This window comes from Phyllostomus discolor, chromosome 14 (assembly GCF_004126475.2).
Source record: "Phyllostomus discolor isolate MPI-MPIP mPhyDis1 chromosome 14, mPhyDis1.pri.v3, whole genome shotgun sequence".
Taxonomy (NCBI): domain Eukaryota; kingdom Metazoa; phylum Chordata; class Mammalia; order Chiroptera; family Phyllostomidae; genus Phyllostomus; species Phyllostomus discolor.
Genome location: NC_040916.2, coordinates 50,313,144 through 50,331,445, shown reverse-complemented (window position 1 = coordinate 50,331,445; position 18,302 = coordinate 50,313,144). Strand labels below are relative to the sequence as shown.

Genomic DNA, 18,302 nt, shown 5'->3' with positions numbered 1-18,302 from the left:
GAAGAAAATAGACTGGGGGAGGACAAGAATAGTATGGGAATTGTAGAAGCTGAAGAACTTATGACACATGGACATGAACTAAAGGGGGGAAATGTGAGTAGGAGAGGGTGTAGAGGGTGGAGGGGAATGAAGAGGGGGTAATGGGACAACTCTAATAGCATAATCAATAAAATATATTTAAAAAATAAAATACTGCCCTGGCTGGCGTAGCTCAGTGGATTGAGCGCGGGCTGGGAAGCAAAGTGTCCCAGGTTCGATTCCCAGCCAGGGTACATTCCTGGGTTGCAGGCCATAACCCCCAGCAACCGCACATTGATGTTTCTCTCTCTCCCTCTCTCTCTCTCTCTCTCTCTCTCTCTCTGTCTCTTTCTCTCTCTCCCTCCCTTCCCTCTCTAAAAAAAAATAAATAAATAAAATCTTTAAAAAAAAATCTTTTAAAAAAAAATAAAATAAATTACTGAGTAAGAAAAAAATAATCTTAGCTATGTTAGCATATTACCATATAAACATATTTCAAAAGAATTTTACAGTTTTACACCTAGTATATAGTATTTTTGCAGTTACCAAACACCATTTCAAAACTGCTAATGAAGTATCAGTAATTGCGAATTGTTCAAAATGAAAACATCGTCTTTGCAAAAAAAAAAAAAGATGTTAGCAAAATATATACCTAGCCAGGTTAATTAAACATGTGAATCCATCATTTAAAATATGTTTAAACCTAACTTTAAATTAAAGTTGAAATTTTATTTCCTTACTGCCCCTGTCCATTTGGAAGAAGGTGATGTATGTAAGTGAAATGATCAGTATGTAGGCCCTGGCCAATGTGACTCAGTGTGTTGAGTGCCAGCCTGCAAACCAAAAGGTCTCCAATTCAATTCTCAGTCAGGGAACATGCCTAGATTGTGAGCCAGGTCCCCAGTTGGGGCATACAAGAGGCAACCAATCGATGTTTCTCTCGTACATTGGTGTTTCCTCTTCCTTTCTTTCTCCCCCCTTTCCCCTCTCTCTAAAAAATAAATAAAATCTTTTTTAAAATAAAAACTAAAAAAGTGTTTTTAAAAAAGAAATGATCAATATGTGGGAAAGACATCAAGAAGGGAGCAGAGGAGCCTAAATAACCTACAGTTAACATTATCTTGAGGGCTCGATATCTAGGAGGCATCATAGCTTAGTGACAAGAGCTGTGACTATGGGATGAGACTTCTGGGTTGAATCCAGGCAGTACCACATTAGCAGCTATTTGACATTCAGCAAGTTTTGCAACTGCTCCAGATGTTAGTATCCTTGTGTGAAAAGTAGGAGGAACAATAGTATCTCCCTCAAATGACTATAGTGAGAATTAAATGAGGTTCTATGTAATCGAGGTTAATATAGTACCAGTTACAGACTTAAGTACTGAATTTATATTAGTTGATGAGTATGGCTATTATCACCAAGTGAGCTGAGCCCTGAGGGTCTTCTGGATGAGTTTCCTTCTCACAGAATTCTCTGTTCCTTTAGTCATTGATAAATCGGAACTCAGTACTGTCAGACCCTGGACTAGACAGTCCTCGAACCTCCCCTGTGATCATGGCCAGGGTGGCCCAGCACCATAGGTGGCAGGGCTCGGACACACCAGGCCCCCCCACCAGCGACCAGGTGAGTGATTCAAAGCCACCCTTCAATCTTCCTTTCCCTTTTTCAGAACTGGGTCACCAGTACATAGTCTTGAATGATCAAACTAAACCCCTGTTTTGAAATAGACACTTACCTAAAGAATAAATAGTAAAGAAAGAACATGGTATCAGTAGCTACATGAAAGGAAGACTATTTCAGTTCTATGTGAAAAGTCAATGAACCCTGGCTGGTGTAGCTCAGTGGATTGAGCATGAGCCTGTGAACCAAAAGGGTGCAGTTCAATTCCTAGTCCTGGCACATGCCTGGGTTGCAGGCCAGATCCCCAGCAGGGGGGCGCACGAGAGGCAACCACACATTAATGTGTCTCTCCCTCTCCTTCCCTTCCTCTGTCTCTAACAATAAATAAATAAACTCTTTTAAAATTAAAAAAAAAAAAAGATTGAGCTCGGGCTGCGAACCAAAGTGTCGCAGGTTCGATTCCCAGCCAGGGTACATGCCTGGGTTGCAGGCCACGGCCCTCAGCAACCGCACATTGATGTTTCTCTCTCTCTCTCTATCTCCCTCCCTTCCCTCTCTAAAAAGTAAATAAATAAAATCTTTTTTTAAAAAGCTGTAATTTAAAAAAAAGAAAATTAAAAAAGAAAGAAAAGTCAGTGAATACATCTGTAGGAAACTGATGTCTAAGGAGCAGATAGGTGATCTTTTAATATCTATATAAAACAGGAAATACGTTTATTTATTGTTTCTCCAGAATACTGATTTTCAGTTTTCTCTTTCTTTAGAAGAGTCTTTTTTGTAAATATAATCTTACTATTTGACACCCTAATGTAGAGAACAAAAGCTTGGGAACCCTGAGACCTTTCCTGATCAACCTTTCCCACCCTCAGGAGCACTTCCCTGGAGCCCTAAGGTTCTGCAGAACCTGACTGAAAAGCCACTGTTTTGAAGAGTAGAACTGGGTTCAGGGAAGATTTCAGGAAGACAGGTTTCAGTGCAAAAAGCTTACAAGGAATCTGGGCTGTCTGATGGTGGAATGGGCTGACCTCAGAACCAGGGAATTGCTCATTGCTCTGGCAGAAGCTAAGTCACTACCTGTTAGAGACACAGGAAAGAGGACTCCAAATTTTGTAAAACGATGTCTCTTAAAATTCGCCTGCTACTACCATAATGATTTTTCCATATTTTCATGCCAGCTATGTAATATTACGTAATATTTTTCTTTAAGCTAACTTGCTTTTTTAAACTTCAATTTATTTTAAAGGAATTCTGTCATTCCCTTAAATTAAAACCAGTTTCACACACTTATTTAACGCTCCTGTTTTACCCATAGGATAGAATTTGGTTACTTTTAGCTCATGGAAGAAAAAAGGTGGGAAAATGAACCTACCATGTATTAAAGTGCCCAGGACACCATCTGCTGTGCTATATCCTTTAAGACAAAACATCTCACTTAATTTTCCCCATCAGGAAAGGAAGTAGGCATTAATATCCTCATTTGTAAGTGATTCACCTGAGGCAAATAAAGGCTAAGGGACTGTTCAAGAACTCAATTTGTTAATCAGAACATCACACTAGCACTTAGTTTTCCTGAGCCCCAGCACAGGCCTGCTCCTCTCCTAGCCACTCTGATTGCTTAGTCCATGCCTACTCCATTGGACCAAGTTTGCATCCCAAGGGAGGTCGGATGCACATTCTCTTTAAGGGAAATTTTCTGGTGGGTGGCTAACAGGAGCAGGTGTAAGGTAATCAGTCTTGAGGTCCATTTTTTCCTACTGAATCTGTTCACCTTCTGAAAACTATTTAAATTGCTATTTTTGAGTGATAGGAATAAAGTATACTTTCAGTTTCTTAATAATAAATGTTAGCATAGGAGAAGCCTATACTATCCATGAGACTGTCAGCAGCAGGGGTATGGGACCCAAGGGAACCCTCACATTCTGTTACATAATTCTGAAATGTTTGACTTTTTAACAGTAAGCATATTCTGCTTTTGTAATCAGAAAAACTGTATAGTTGTAAAGACTTAAAAGGAAAAAATCCTCTCCCAAACAAGCAACAACCTAGTGCTTTCAGGTTTTGCCAGAAAGCCAGGTAGAGGCATCCAACACCCCCTGGGGATCCTTGACCCTCAAGAGAGAGGCGGGGATTCTCAGATAACTCTGAGATACACAAATACAGCACCTTGACTCTGCAACTTTGTGCATGCCATTCAGTCTCTCTGGGCCTCACCTTTTCATTTATAAATGAGTGCTGGACTCTGGTCTCTAAGGCATCTTCTGGGTCTCTCACATTCTTTGACTCAGTGATTGTTGGGATAGAGTCCATACATATCCAGGAGAACAAAAGTGCGTGGGGAGTGACAAGGAGGAACTGTCAGGAAAAACCCGTGGACAAGTGGATTAAGACTTACTATCTTAGGTCTGGAAAAAGGAGGCATGAGAAATCTAGGTGGGTTTCAGAAGCAGAGCCCTTGTTGGGGAGTCACTGGAGATGAGGTAGGTTAAATTGAGTGAAAAACAGAATTGGTAGAAAAACTTTGAAAACCCAAGGAACCTGTAGGAGAAAGGCTTGTCTGCTGCAGCATCTGAAAAGTTTATGCAATTTGAAATCTCTCGTGATACCTAATATTGATGGCATCCCAGTTAGAGTTAGGTTATTAAAATTGACATAAGGGGTAAAGAAAGAAAAGCCAATCTAAGAAGTTTAGATTTTAGAACAGACAAGGGAAATGATGAAAATGGTGTTGGAGAAAGCTCAGCTCCTTCCCCTTTTGCTCAAGGAGGTAGAGATGGACTGATAGGCCCTCCTGCTAGGTCCAGTTGCTAGTGCTCACTGGACATAGTAGCTGCAGAGTGGCACTGTGGTGGCCTCTAGACTTGGAGGGGGTGTGTTCTGTGTGTGGGAGGGGCTGTTTAGGAAAACAGCAACGCCCTCACCCAACAGGAGCTCTAGGTTCTCATTTAGTTGCCTGACACCCCCTCCCCAGTTCTTTCACAAACAGGAAGAGAGCACTTTCCCTCACTTCCCATCTATGTGTGTCACGTGACTGGGCTGCTCTGCCCCACCCAAATGCAGTCGACTTCCTGCAAGTGGAAAATATATTTTCTGTTTTCTGAGATTTGGGGGTGGTAGTAGATGACAGTGTTTGCTAGACATGTGTGGTTTTTCCTGTCAGTGCTGTGCTGTCACTAAACAGGCTTCATCAGGAGGGTTGGATCCCCTGTCTTGTAACTTCTCATCTCTACAACCTGACTCTCTCCCCCAGGGTGTAGATCAAAGCCCAAAGCCTTTAATTATTGGCCCAGAGGAAGATTATGACCCAGGTTATTTCAACAACGAGGTAACGGTTTCCTGGTTTTCTCCTTTCATCATTCTTCTGTCATACCAGCTGCTCTTAACTAGAAGCAGTTTGACTACATTAGCTGGGAGGGAGCATGGAGGAGGGAGCCACAGCTTAGAAACCCTGGGAGGCCGAGAACATGGGCACTAAGCCAGAGCAGGCCCAGCTGCTGTACCCTGCCTCTGTGTCCCCCAGCCCATCTCATCCTTCTGCTTTCCAGAGTGACATCATATTCCAGGATCTTGAGAAACTTAAGTCACGGCCAGCTCACCTGGGGGTTTTTCTACGTTACATCTTCTCTCAGGCGGATCCGAGCCCACTGGTAAGTCAGGAGTGTCAGTCTTGATTGAGTGCCTGCTTGTGTTTGACAAATCTATGACCTCTGGCCCTGCTGTATAGCACAGATGGGCGTCTCAAGGCCATAGATAAAACAGAAAATGAAATGAAACCAGTGGAAGGGAGTCTTCACTGCTAAGTACATCAATAACATAGAGAGGAGCAGGAAGAGCAAGGCCAGGAAAACTCATTTTTGGTCTGCTTGGAAGAGATGGTCTTCTAGAGGTTTTTGAATGAAAGTGGGTACAGAGTGACTGGAGTGTTGAGAATGGCCCTTGGGAATATACAGTGTAACTACAGGATAGCTCGGCAGAGAAGCAAGACACAAAGGGCCTTGGATATGAAGGTGATGACAAGAAGGATGGTGGGTGGCAGGGGCCCGAGTACCCTGGGTTAGTGCTCCGAGCCAGCAGCCTTACCACTTGCTGTCCTTCTGCTCAGCTGCTTGGAAAGATGGAATGGAGAGGTTGATGTTGTGATCTTAGAAATAAACTTCATACCCAAGACATTGACTGCTGGTTTTTTCTTTCTGGCGATACCACTATTAGAAGCCAGAGTCAGCATCCATTTGCTCAATAGGTATTCACTGAACACCTGTGCATAAATCCCAAGTGCTGGCATCTCAGCAGCATTCCTAAATTAAGGCAGGGCACATCTATCACAGGCAAATAAAGCGTGACCCTTTTTCTTTTTAATTGTTGTTCAAGTGCAGTTGTCTCCATTTTCACCCCACCGTGGCCCGCCACCCCACCCATCCCCACCTCCACCCTTGAACCTACCTCCTTTGGCTTTGTCCCTGTGTCCTTTACACATGTTCCTTGATGGACCTTCCCCAATTTTCCCCCATTATCCCTCTCCCTCCACCCCTCTGGTTATTGTCAGTTTGTTCTTTATTTCAGTGTTTCTGGTTATATTTTGCTTAAAGCGTGACCCTTAAAAAACCATTTGTGAACAAGTACGAGGCACAAAGCATCCAGTGTGGAAAGGATACAGAGTTGAGGCAGTTGTTCTGACTGCGTGTGTTGTGTGCCCAGGCGCATGCAAAGGCAGGGGTGGGACTGTTTACCATAGGTTTTTGAAGCACCCTGAGCTGGGGTTTCTCAACCTCAGCGCTGACGTTCTGAGCTACAGAATTGTTGGCTGTGGGGCAGCAGTCGTGTTCATTATAGGACATTTAGCCACGTCGCTGGACTCCACCCACTAGACAACAGTAGCACCCCTACAGGTGTCTCCAGACTTTGCCAGTTGTTTGCTCATGGGGCAAAGTCCCTCCTAGTTGAGGACCGCTGCTCTAATCCATTGTTCTCTCTTCTAGCTTTTTTATTTGTGTGCAGAAGTTTATCAGCAGACAAACTCCAAGGAATCCCGAAGCTTGGGAAAAGACATCTGGAATATTTTCCTAGAAAAAAATGCGGTAAGGCAGTCATGGATTGGATTACAACTTTATTATACTCTTTGGACCACTCAGAAACAGGAAAAACAAAACATTCCGGATGAAAGCAGGCAGGTTCTGGAAGTGCCAGCTGACAGATTGGGACACCCGGATTCTGTTCTAGCTCTGCTCTCTAAGGGCTGGTCTGCTCTCTGAACCTCTTCTGTCCCACATGCACCAAAGTGGAATACAATTGCCTCTCTGCGAGTGACTCTCCCCTGAATCAGTGCCCTGGCCCCCAGCCCTTCCCACCTCACCCATCCTTGGGACCAAGAAAGAGGCTCCAGAGACATCAGATGGGCCAGCCTGACTTGCTCTTGACTGTACACAGGCAGAACCCAGCAGAAGGACAGACAGCCCAGAGAATGGGGACAGATGAGCACTGCATCTGGGCATAGGGCCTACCCACCCCCCACCCCCCCCCCCCCCCGGTGTGGCAGGATCCCGCTGGTAGCAGCTCCTCTGCCTGCAAAGGGCAGTTTCCATCCTAGACTTTTTCTGATCAACTAAACCAATTCCAGAATGACTTATTCATCTTTCAGTAAGCTACTAGGACTAATGAGATTGTAAAATGAACTGTTTTTCCTCAAAATTTTTGTTTTTGCCCCTTAAATAAGTTTTGATTAAGGAGGTTAGAGCTGCCAGTTCTTCCCTGTTGGCTGTTACAGAACAACCCCAGTACTCGGGTGTCAGGTACTCAGAGCACCATGCTCACTGGGAGACTTGGTAACGTAAGACCAATTTCTCTTGGCAATGCAGAGAAGGAAGTCCACCAAATAGCCTAGGAAAGGTTTCTCCCTTGCTGCTAAATTAGCACCAGTCCACTTTTTGGAAGATCCATTTCATGTATCCTGATGTCCTTGAAATAAGAGCAGAGAAACTGCATGTCCCAGCTTGCTCTGCATCCTCAGATTCCATTTCTCAAAAACCCTAGCCCAGAATTCAGGTGTACAGGTTGGGGAGAGGTGAGAGGAGGGTCAGGTAGATATAGGGGAAAGGGAGAGAAGGCAGCGCTGTCTCCATGTTCCCTGGGCTGTGTGACCTCACTACTTCTGACCCCACTCTCCTCTTTTCTAGCCACTCAGAGTGAAGGTCCCAGAGACATTACAGGCTGAAATTGGTAAGTTGTCTCGTTGGTCAGTTAGTGCCTGTCTTGCCCCGGGTGCTCAGGAGGCTGCAGAACAGAGGGGCATAGTCCCTGTCCTTAGGCAGCTGTCTTCTAATAGGGAAAATAGGGACAGTTCCTCCAGAACTCCTGACACAAACAGAACAGGCCCTGCCTGGGAGCTCACTGTCTGGTGGAGCTTGTCACAGGAAGACACAGCTAGGTTAGGATACCTGGGCTTATTTCTGTCTACCTTCCATGTGACTTTTCTGGGCCTCAGGTCATTTATACAAAGAGGAAACTGTATGCAGTGAGAGATTCCTAATCCCGGTCAGTCATCAGAATCACCTGAGGAACTCTCTTTTTAAGGGGGAAAAAAAAAAGCATAGAAACTAGGGTCTCACTCCACCCCATCTGCAGAGTTGGAACCACTGGGGTGGTTTTTAAGTTCCTCAACTAATGGTGACAGCAGGTAGCCCAGAGTAAACTAGGTAAGCACTTCTTTCCTGTTCTCCAGTCACCATGAGAAGAGCTGAGGGAGCTCTTCAGCGCTTTACACTGAGAGAAGAGTGTAAAGGGGTGTCAGCCTGAGAGGCATATCCCACCCAGCTTTGTAGAAGATAGAAGTTCAAAGTTGTCTTTGGAGAAAGGGTGACACAGCTCATAGACACAGGCAAGAGGTTGAGCAGAGATTTCTCAAAATCAGACAGGAAGCCACCACTGCCAGGAACTTGGCCGTAGCTGCGTGAAGCTAGATGCAGGGGCAGAAGAGCCAGCATCCAGTGTCTGGTGCAGATTTGGGTTTTATGTGAGGTGCTTGTGAGTTGGCCCGGGGTATAGGAGGAGCATGAGCCTCTCAGAGTCATGCACTTCATTGTCTGCATCTGGACACAGCCCAAGAGAGGGGCTTTATTATTTCGCTGCTTAATGAAGTGTAGAACTTCCAGGAAATGTTCTTGTCGTTGCCTTGGAACTTGAACATCAGGATTTTAGTCCTGATTTCAGGAATGCCTGCTAGGTCCACGCCTCCACTTCTTTTGCTAACAGGAGGGCAGAAGGCTAGCCTCCCCTCCCTGTGCCATAAGACTTGGACACACTCTGTAACCTGACCTCCTCCCCAACACCCCTCCCCACTTCTCTCTACTCTTCCTCCCACCACAGATTTGCGGCTGCGAAGCGGTGAGGACTTGCGCAGCGTTCTCTCTGAAGCTCAGGAGGCAGCCATGCCAGAGATTCAAGAGCAGATCCACGACTACAGGTGTCCTGGCCCCTGTCCTCCTCACCCCTTTTCTTTCCCCTGTGATGCGTGTATCTCATTAAGTGTGCATGTTTGCCTCTCTGTTTCTGAATATCTATCTGTTGACCTCTCTGGTTCAGAACAAAGCGCACTCTGGGACTGGGCAGCCTGTACGGTGAAAACGACCTGCTAGACCTGGATGGAGACCCTCTCCGAGAACGTCAAGTGGCCGAGAAGCAGCTGGCTGCCCTGGGAGATATTCTGTGAGTCTCCAGTTCCACTACTACCCCCGAACATGCTGAATAGGGTGATATTTTGCGGGTCTGTTTACCAACCTCTCCCCCTCTTTCACTTCTTGTCTGACTCTACTTCCCCTGAGAGATGGGAGTGCATTTCTCATGCTGAGGGCTGACAGTATTTCAAGAGAGTTGCAGGGCCCAGGTCTCCTGATGGTCATGAGGTGGTTCTGACAAACCACAGGCTCTCAGAGTGCAGTGAGCTTTCTGCTTCCCCTCCTACCCCTCTGTCTAACCACTCTCCCTTCCCGCCTCTAAGATCATATCCAACTGAGCACGAGAGTCACACTGTGGGTCTCCAATGGATCAAGTTCCTTCAGGAGGCAGACAGAACTGACTTACAGGAAAGTGAACCATTTTTAACTAATCACATCAGCAGACTAATCTAACTAAACTTATTAAGGAGCCTCTGCCATAGCTACTGGTCATTGCTCCTCTCTAGTCCCATCTTCCAGAGTGTTGCAGCCTCCTGTGATGGCTTAGTGGGGACACTTCCAGGCTTAGTGATAGATTTCACCCCATTGCTGCTGCTTTTCTTTTTTTAATCCTCACCCGAAGATATGTTTATTGATTTTACAGAGAGAAGAAGGGAAAGAGGAAGAGAGAAACATCAGCTGCCTCCTGTATGCACCCTGACCGGGAATCAAACCTGCAACCTTTTGGTGTATAGAATGACATTCTAACCAACTGAGCTACCCAGCCAGGGCCCAATACTGTTTCTTTACTCAGTAGTTGTGTGACCTTGGTCAAGTCACTTCATACACCTTAATCTCATCTATAAAAAGGCAAAAGTTGGATTAGGGAATCTCCATAGTCTCTACTAACGCTGATTTTTTTTTTATAGTCAATTTACAACATTCTTTTTTTTTTTTCTTTCTTTTTTTTTTTAAGATTTTATTTATTTATTTTTAGACAGGGAAGGGAGGGAGGGAGAGAGAGAGAGAGAAACATCAATGTACAGTTGCTGGGGGTTATGGCCTGCAACCCAGGAATGTACCCTGGCTGGGAATCGAACCTGGGACACTTTGGTTCCCAGCCCACGCTCAATCCACTGAGCTATGCCAGCCAGGGCTCTACTAACACTGATTTTTTAGTTCGGCAACTATTTCTGGAGTCTTTACTATGTGCCTAGCATTTTTCTAGGCTCCTGGGATACATTAGTAAACCAAACAATACTTCTTGGGGCACCAGTGTCCTAGTGGGGAGAGAAAGCAATGTCTAGTAAATAAATAAAATAATAAGTGCTGGGGGGAGCAGGAGATAGATCAGGCTGTGGGATTCAGGAGTTCGAGAGCAGGGGTGTGCAGTTTTGATTAAGAAAGTGGGAATTAAGCCCTAGCTGGCGTAGCTCAGTGGATTGAGCGCGGGCTGCGAACCAAAGCGTCGCAGGTTCGATTCCCAGTCAGGGCACATGCCTGGGTTGCAGGCCACGGCCCCCAGCAACCGCACATTGATGTTTCTCTCTCTCTCTCTCTCTTTCTCCCTCCCTTCCCTCTCTAAAAATAAATTTTAAAGAAAAAGAAAAAGCAAGTGGGAATTAGCCCTAACTGGTGGCTCAGTTGGGTATTATCAAGCAAAGCGAGAAGTCACCAGTTTGATTCCCGATCAGGGCATGTGACTGGGTTGCAGGTTCGGGGCATGTGCAGGAGATAGCCAATTGATGTTCTTCTCCCTCTCTTTCCCCCTCCCTTCCCCTCTCTGAAAAAAAAAGAGAAAGTAGGTAAATTATCCTCAAAGGCACTGGGGGAAAGAACATCACAGGCAGAGAGACTAGCCAGGGCAGAGCAGGAATGTACTGGACTTACTTGAGGAATGGCAGGAGACAAGTGTGGCCAGAGCAAATTCAGAGACAGTGCTAAAGTCAGAGTGGTGATAGGAGGGACAGCCACATAGAGCCTGTGGGCTGTCGTAAGGACTGTGACTTTTACTGTTCAGTGACTGGGGGGGTCATTGGAGCTGTGAGAGACTCGAGTGTGGGGTGAGAGAGCAAGGGAGGTTAGTGTCCGGAGCCACACAATGGGAGCTTGGACCACAGTGGTGGCTGTGGACGTTGTGGAAAGATGTCCCCTCTCAGTCTATTTTGACAGTAGAGCAAACAGTAGAATTTCCTTCAAAAAGTCAAGGAAGGCTCCATGGTTTTTTAACCTAAGCTGCTAAAAAGACAAAGATGCCATCACTCACCAAAGGGATGACTGTGTATGGAACAGTTTTGTAGTAGACCACTAGATGCTTGGCTTGGACATAGATGTTTTTCAGACATCAGATTGGAGATTTGCGTAGGCAGCTGTGTATATGAAGCTGGTATTTGATAAGAGGTCTGGGCTGGATAGAGATGAGACTAGATGAGATCACACAGGGAAGGCATGTTCTCTGAAAACAGCCCTCTGGCCTTCAGCCAGGCCCTGAAGCGTTTTGGGCCCCTCGCAGTCAGATGGTGGTCCAGGGGTGACAGCCAGTCCGGGGACAGAGGCAAAACCTGACTGAGACTTATTCGGGATTATTACAGCATAGGCTTCCCACTCGTAATGGTTTCTGTTTAAAGCAACAGAGCTTCCGTCTCATTACATGGAGGAAGAATACCTACTCATGGATTATTTTAAGAATTAGATGAGATACTACTTGTCAGTAGGTTAGGATAGTACCAGGCCCATAGTTAACACTCAAATGGGAGTTTCAGTTACTATCATTCACCTCTTTTAAATAGGTTTCTTTAAGTCAGGTCTCAAGGTATTATCTCTGCTCTCTCACCTTCTTTCCTCTGACCTCTCTGTCAGCCCAACCCCTCATTTGGTTCTAAGTGAACATAAGGAGGCACCTCTTCCTCCATAATAACTTCAGAGCACATTCCCTCCTTTCAGCTAGAAGGACATCATCATCTTCGTCATAACTCTGTGCTGATGGAGTCCCTCGAAAGAATGAGAACTCTCCCTTCCTGAGCCCCACCCTGGCTCCAGAGCTGAGACCCAGAGTCCAGTCTGACCCTTTATCACACTCCTCCCTTCTCCCCACTACACTCCCTTCCTCTTGTAAAGAACTTATCCTCCTCCCAGTCTCTGCAGAGACAGAGGAGCTGCTGCCTTTGCAGTCTGAGTCATCTGTTCTTCCTTTTGTTCCAGGTTCAAATACGAGGAAGACAGAAGGTGAGTGAGTCTATGGTATGGTTTCGGGGTGGAAAGGACTGGGGTGAGCTGCTGTGCTTTTCCATCTCTGCCAATCACAGGAGAGTCCCTAGCATCATATAATCACTGTGTCTCCAAGGTTAATTCCAGGAGTCCCTGTCACCATCACACAACCAGGTCATGAGGTCCAGGCCCTTGATGCTCAGGATCACTGCCAGGGACAGGTGTCTGCTCCTCAGTGTAAAGACACCGAGCTGCCATCACTCCCAGTATTCCCATACCTTGCATTCTCTTCATCCCTGTTTGCCTTGGGTCTCCCTTCCCATTTTTTTCTCTTAACCTACCTCAAGAAGTAACAGTGAAAGAAACAGCCTGTGTGAGCAGCACCTGCAAAGGGGAGCTGGGATATAACATATGTTCTCTCTTAGCACATGTTATGAATTCTTTTGTAGTCTATGTACAGATCTCTTTCTTAGTAGCCAGTGTTAAAATGAGTAAGCATTCCCTGAACATCCACACACTTATCAAGGGAGAGAAGATGGGGTTAGAAGTCTGTTTAAGAGGAGAGGAAAAAACCAGGGCTGAAGCATTTGCTACACTGAATCCACAAAGAGGACAACCTGTCTACCCAGGTGAAAGCCAAATCCATTTTTAAACACAAAGCTCTGGACAGTTTCATCTGTGGCAACTGGAAGCTACTTGACAGGTCCTATCCATCTCTTTTTCTCTTTGTACTTGGCAGTGGAAGGGTGGTGAAGGCAGTCTGCCTTAGCAGAGGTGGGCGAGCATTTCTCCCCTTTCCTTTGCTACTCCATCCCCACTTAAATGCCTAAAGACATTAACTGTGGGCCTCAGCTGGCCCTCCAGGCCTGTTGATGGCTCGTTTGCTTCCGTTATAGGGAACCAACATGCCCTCCCACTAACCGCATCCCTGTGTTAGGAAGAGTTCTATTTAGGGAAAGAATACAATTTCTTCCAGGAGTCATGGCATCCAAGACTTCTAGGCAGCTTCTGGCTGCTGCCGCATTCAGGTATTCAGGCCTGGCCCATACCTACTCCTTTGCCACCCCACTGGGTGATGGAGCCTGAAGCAGCATTCCTACTCTTCCTCCTGCTGGCAGGGGCATGATTGGGCCTTCTTGAGTCAGCACCCACTCCTGTCTTCCAGCACTCCCATGGACTTCGCTCTCAGCACCTACATGAGCCATGCTGGGATCCGGCTTCGAGAGGCTCGGCCTTCCAGCACGGCTGAAAAGGCCCCATCTGCTCCTGACAAGGACAAGTGGCTGCCCTTCTTCCCAAAGACCAAGAAGGTAACCAAGCTAGTAACCAAGCTACCCTAGAAACTATCTCCTCTTTGTCAGTTCTGTGCTCGATGGCAGACTGGGAAAGCCCTTTTGGAGTCATCTCGCTCATCCCACCACCTTTGGCCATGGAGTCAGTGAAATTTTTCACATGAGAGCAGCTCTCACCCTCCCTTCAAACTTAGGGAACAAGCATGGGTCTGCTTTCCAGTTACTTGTTTAGACCCAGTCTTCGGAGCAGTGGCAGAGTGATTAGTGGCCAAGTCTGGTTATTAGGACTTTCTCCAAACCCCATGTCTCTTGTCTCAACAGAGCAGCAATTCCAAGAAAGAAAAGGATGCCTTGGAGGACAAGAAGCGAAACCCCATCCTCAAATACATCGGGAAGCCCAAAAGCTCATCACAGAGTAGTGAGTACTTGGGAAGCGACAGCCTTGGGTAGGGACCTCAGCCCCTTCGCAGACCCGTATGATGGCAGAAAGTCTTCCGTTGTTTCTGGGATCCACAGGCCCAAACTCTGAAACTGCCGCTTCCTCTCGGTGCCGCTGGGTTCTCACCGGGCCAGCCACTGCAGGCTATTTGAGGGACAGGTGACTGCGTCAGAGGCAAGGAGGCCATGCCAGTCTCTTCGTCTTAGTCTAGGAACTCAGAACCAGTTGTTAGCTACTGAACAGTCATACAGAGGAATATTTTCCCCTTGGCAGGTTTGCTCTGTTGATACTGAGTGCTTCCTTTATCTTCTTTGGTGGGGTTCATCTGTACTCCTGTGGGCCTGTGTGTTAGGAGCAATTATGGGCCCTTGACGGGAGTTTGAGTTACCATTAAGCAGAACTAGGTGGAAAGATGGCAGGTTTGGGTCCCAGAGGTTCCCCTAATGCCATCAGTAACCCAACTAATTGAGCCTGTGGTTATTCTTCTTCGCTGTATCATTTGCCTGGAAGTTGCCACTGGCCCTTGCTGTCATTTCTTAAGACCCCCGCCCCAGTACTAGTCTTGGGAATCCGTGAGGGCCTTGGGGCGGGACTGCTGCCTTTTCTGAAATCGCTGTTTCAGCGGGAGGGGGAAGGGACTCCTAGATCAGCCCTGATTTTTGCCATTACTTTTCATTTTCCAGCTTGATGTAATTTTTATTTTAATTTGACTTTTCATGGTTTACTTTTGTTTTTGTTTGTTTTCTTTTAGCATTTCATATTCCCTTGTCCCCTGTGGAAGGTAAAAGGACCATTTTCTTTGGATTTTTCTTTGCATTAGCACTGAGTTTCCATTTCCCAAATCCCATTATTCCTCCTTAAATCCCATCCTTCCTTCTTCCCTTTTCTTCTTCACCCTCTCCTCTTGTCCTGCCCCTGTTCTCCCTCCCTCTCCTATTCCACTTCTCTTATATGTTCCTCCTTGTTGCTAAAGCTGCTCTGTGACAAGACACTGCGGGGGTGAGGGGAGGGCTGCCCCATGCCTGCCCCATGCCTGCCCCATGCCTGCCTGTTGCAGGGTTGGGAGGGACCCAGACAGTCCTCCTCAGGTGGAGCTCCTCTTGGCCTTTCTCGGAGGCCAGATTCTGGGCCCTCCCACAACTGTTCCACAGCCTGAGGCCTTCCTCTTTCATTCTGTCCCCTCTCCGTGGATGAGGTGCCAAAGTCTAGGATTTCATAGAAATGAGGGAAACCCTCCCACACTGAAACGTCCTGCACAAGTTCCTCAGATTTTTGTTCTCAGTCAAAATAATAACAAAAACCCTCATTTTTAAAGGGCATGTGGGGGTTTTTAGTAAATAATGGTCCTACAACAGTTTTCCTTTGGGAGAGTTTTGTGTTTTTTTTTAAGATTTTATTTATTTATTTTTAGAGGGAAGGGAGGGAGAAAGAGAGAGAGAGAAACATCAATGTGCGGTTGCTGCGGGCCGTGGCCTGCAACCCAGGCATGTGCCCTGACTGGGAATCGAAACTGCGATGCTTTGGTTCGTAGCCTGCTCTCAATCCACTGAGCTACACCAACCAGGGCTCCTTTGGGAGAGTTTTAATTTATATCACCTATTCTGTTTAACCCTTCAGTGTAGTATCTCCATCTCTCTGACTCTTAATTTTGCCACCACTGTATTACTGCAACAGTTAAAAAAGAATGAATATCTAACTGAATATGTAGAGTATCGATTAGCAGTCTTCTAGAACTTATGCATTAAAATACATATACATAACCCCTGGCTGGTGTGGCTCAGTGGTTGAATGTGGGCCTGTGAATCAAAGGGTCGCTGGTTCAATTCCCAGTCAGGGCACATGCTTGGGTTGTGGACCAGACCCCCAGTTGGGGGCCCATGAGAAGCAACCACACATTGATGTTTCTCACCCTCTCTTTCTCCCTTCCCCTTTCTCTAAAAATAAATAAATAAAATCTTTTTTTAAATTTAGATACTTATTAAATACTTTTAAATACCAATTCTTAGACAAATTGATAAATAAATAAATAAAATATATGCATAATATACACTAACCCAAAGAAGGTTAGCACCTAGAATTGGACAGGTTCATTTCCCAACAGAGAGGTCCACATGCATACGATTAAGTAATTAACACTTCTAGGTTCTACAATAAATCTATGGAGGAAGGTAACAGTGGAATGCAATCAGGAATTCTGTTGCTGGAATTTATTTTATGTAAAAGTGGTGACTGAAAATAACATCTATAAATTTTTAATTATTAAGTTCATATTCATTATGCTCTTTTAAAACAAAGATAATTATTGGAAAAGTAATTATATAACAATGGGAAAAGAGAAAAGAATGGCCTTGAAACCTAGGCCCTCAGTTTTTAATACATACTTTTTCCCCATCTGCCCTGCCCAGGGGAGGCATGAGGCAGGCACCAGGCTCTTGTGAGCCTGAGCAGTCACGCCCCAGTTACTTGCCTTGTGTCACCCTCAGAGGGGACAGGAAAGCCCAGGGTGGAGTCGCTGATCCCAAGGGCAGGATCAAAACGCTGGGTGTCCACTATCTCTTCGAGTCAGATCTTTTCATTATAATTTCTTGATGTGGTTTGTGTTTTCATATTCCCAGGATACCAGACAGATCTGTATTCATATCTAAAGACCAAACACCCACCAGAGATAGAAAGCTTCAATGTTGAGTTTTGCCATTTAGGATCATCAACTGTTGCCCTTGTTTATTAGTAAAAGTATCTGGTTGTTAGTAACACAGTTTACTTTTATTTAGGTTTTTTTGTCCTTCAGAGAATGGAGGAAGGAGAGCAAAGGCTGCTAGTGAGATTGCGCTCTTTTAAAAAATGCGCTATTTCCCATCAACTTTTCCCCCTGTGCTCTGGGTTTTGCATCTATAACAGATGTCACAGTCACAGATGTTTCTTCTCACACCTAGGACATAACTATATCCTAAGGACAGCAGGACAGTTTCCAAGTAGCCCGAACAGTGGACTCAGCCTTGTGGCTTTCTGTTAATAGGATATTCCCAGGCTCCATCATCACCCAGCCAGAGCAGCTGGGGCTGTGGCTGCACAGCTGACCCTGGCTCCTGCCTCTGCCCCAGGGCCCAGATGTACATTCAGTTGGGGACAGGCAGATCTGGCCCCAAGCTCCAAAATGGGAGTATGGGAGTGATGGTAATACCCCTATCCTGTCCCATTCACACAGCCACCTGTTCGGCAGTTTAAAAAAAAATATTACCCTAGCTTCCTGCTTGGAAATTTTCCTATGAAACTAGAGTTTCATCACACAGGGAGATTTGTGAGTTTGTACATGTAGATACCAGAATCTGAAGCAGGGGTAGGACATTGGTTAGCATGGTTAGGATCGGGGCTGAGCCCTCTGGGGTATTTACATTGCCTCCCCAGTCCCACTGACCCTTCCTGTTGGTCTCAGGCAGAGCAGCATTTCTAGCCCAACTCCTGTTCTAATATCACTGAACTTGGACCTGACCTAGTGGACTTTGAAGATGAGAGCCACTGAGTTTGTCTTTTTCCAGGTCTCTGCAAGGCATCATATGTGCCTTTTTACTCTCTTATATGCCCTATTTGCTTCTTCAAACAAGAATAGCTGTCTTTTGTCTTAGCTTTGAAAAGGGGCTGGAATTTGAATGCCAGAGAATATCTCTTCTCTGTTTTCCTCAGCCTCCCTCACTGGTAATAATGGGTTTGATTCTCTTAAGGATGGAGACCAGGAGTTAGGGGTATGGGGAGCAGAAAGATCAGAAAGGAGAGCCAAGAAAGAACAGAAATCATGAACTCTAAAAGTAATACAAATTTGAAAAATGCTTGATATAATTTGGCACCATGGTCAGATTACATGTAGATATGTTTTTGGTTCTCCTAGCTATTTTTTTTTAACCTGTATGTGTCTCTTGCAAAACCTAGTCACAGTTTTCAAGCAGGATTATTGTAATAAAGAATGTGAGAGTGCAAAGAAATACCCATAGAATATGTACTTCTAAACTCTCTCATTTTGCAGATAAAAAAGAGCAGACCCAGAAAAGTAGAGGGACTGCCCGTGCCGCACTGCCTATCAGTAGAAGA

General features: G+C 45.6%; 1 protein-coding gene across 17 annotated transcripts in view; it reads left to right on the top strand.

The window, feature by feature from the left end:
* Positions 1-18,302, top strand: part of ARHGEF11 (Rho guanine nucleotide exchange factor 11) — a 115,323-nt gene that overhangs the window by 80,590 nt on the left and 16,431 nt on the right. For 6 of the 17 annotated variants that reach the window (XM_036015634.1, XM_036015628.1, XM_036015633.1 and 3 more), the window contains 11 exons: positions 1,504-1,641; positions 4,883-4,960; positions 5,181-5,282; positions 6,612-6,710; positions 7,806-7,848; positions 8,995-9,091; positions 9,211-9,333; positions 12,483-12,506; positions 13,654-13,798; positions 14,099-14,198; positions 14,971-15,000. In XM_036015634.1, coding sequence (XP_035871527.1) covers positions 1,504-1,641; positions 4,883-4,960; positions 5,181-5,282; positions 6,612-6,710; positions 7,806-7,848; positions 8,995-9,091; positions 9,211-9,333; positions 12,483-12,506; positions 13,654-13,798; positions 14,099-14,198; positions 14,971-15,000 — 979 coding nt within the window. The remainder of the gene's footprint in view (positions 1-1,503; positions 1,642-4,882; positions 4,961-5,180; positions 5,283-6,611; positions 6,711-7,805; positions 7,849-8,994; positions 9,092-9,210; positions 9,334-12,482; positions 12,507-13,653; positions 13,799-14,098; positions 14,199-14,970; positions 15,001-18,302) is intronic. The other 11 variants (XM_036015635.1, XM_036015627.1, XM_028503275.2 and 8 more) reach the window with 8 other exon arrangements.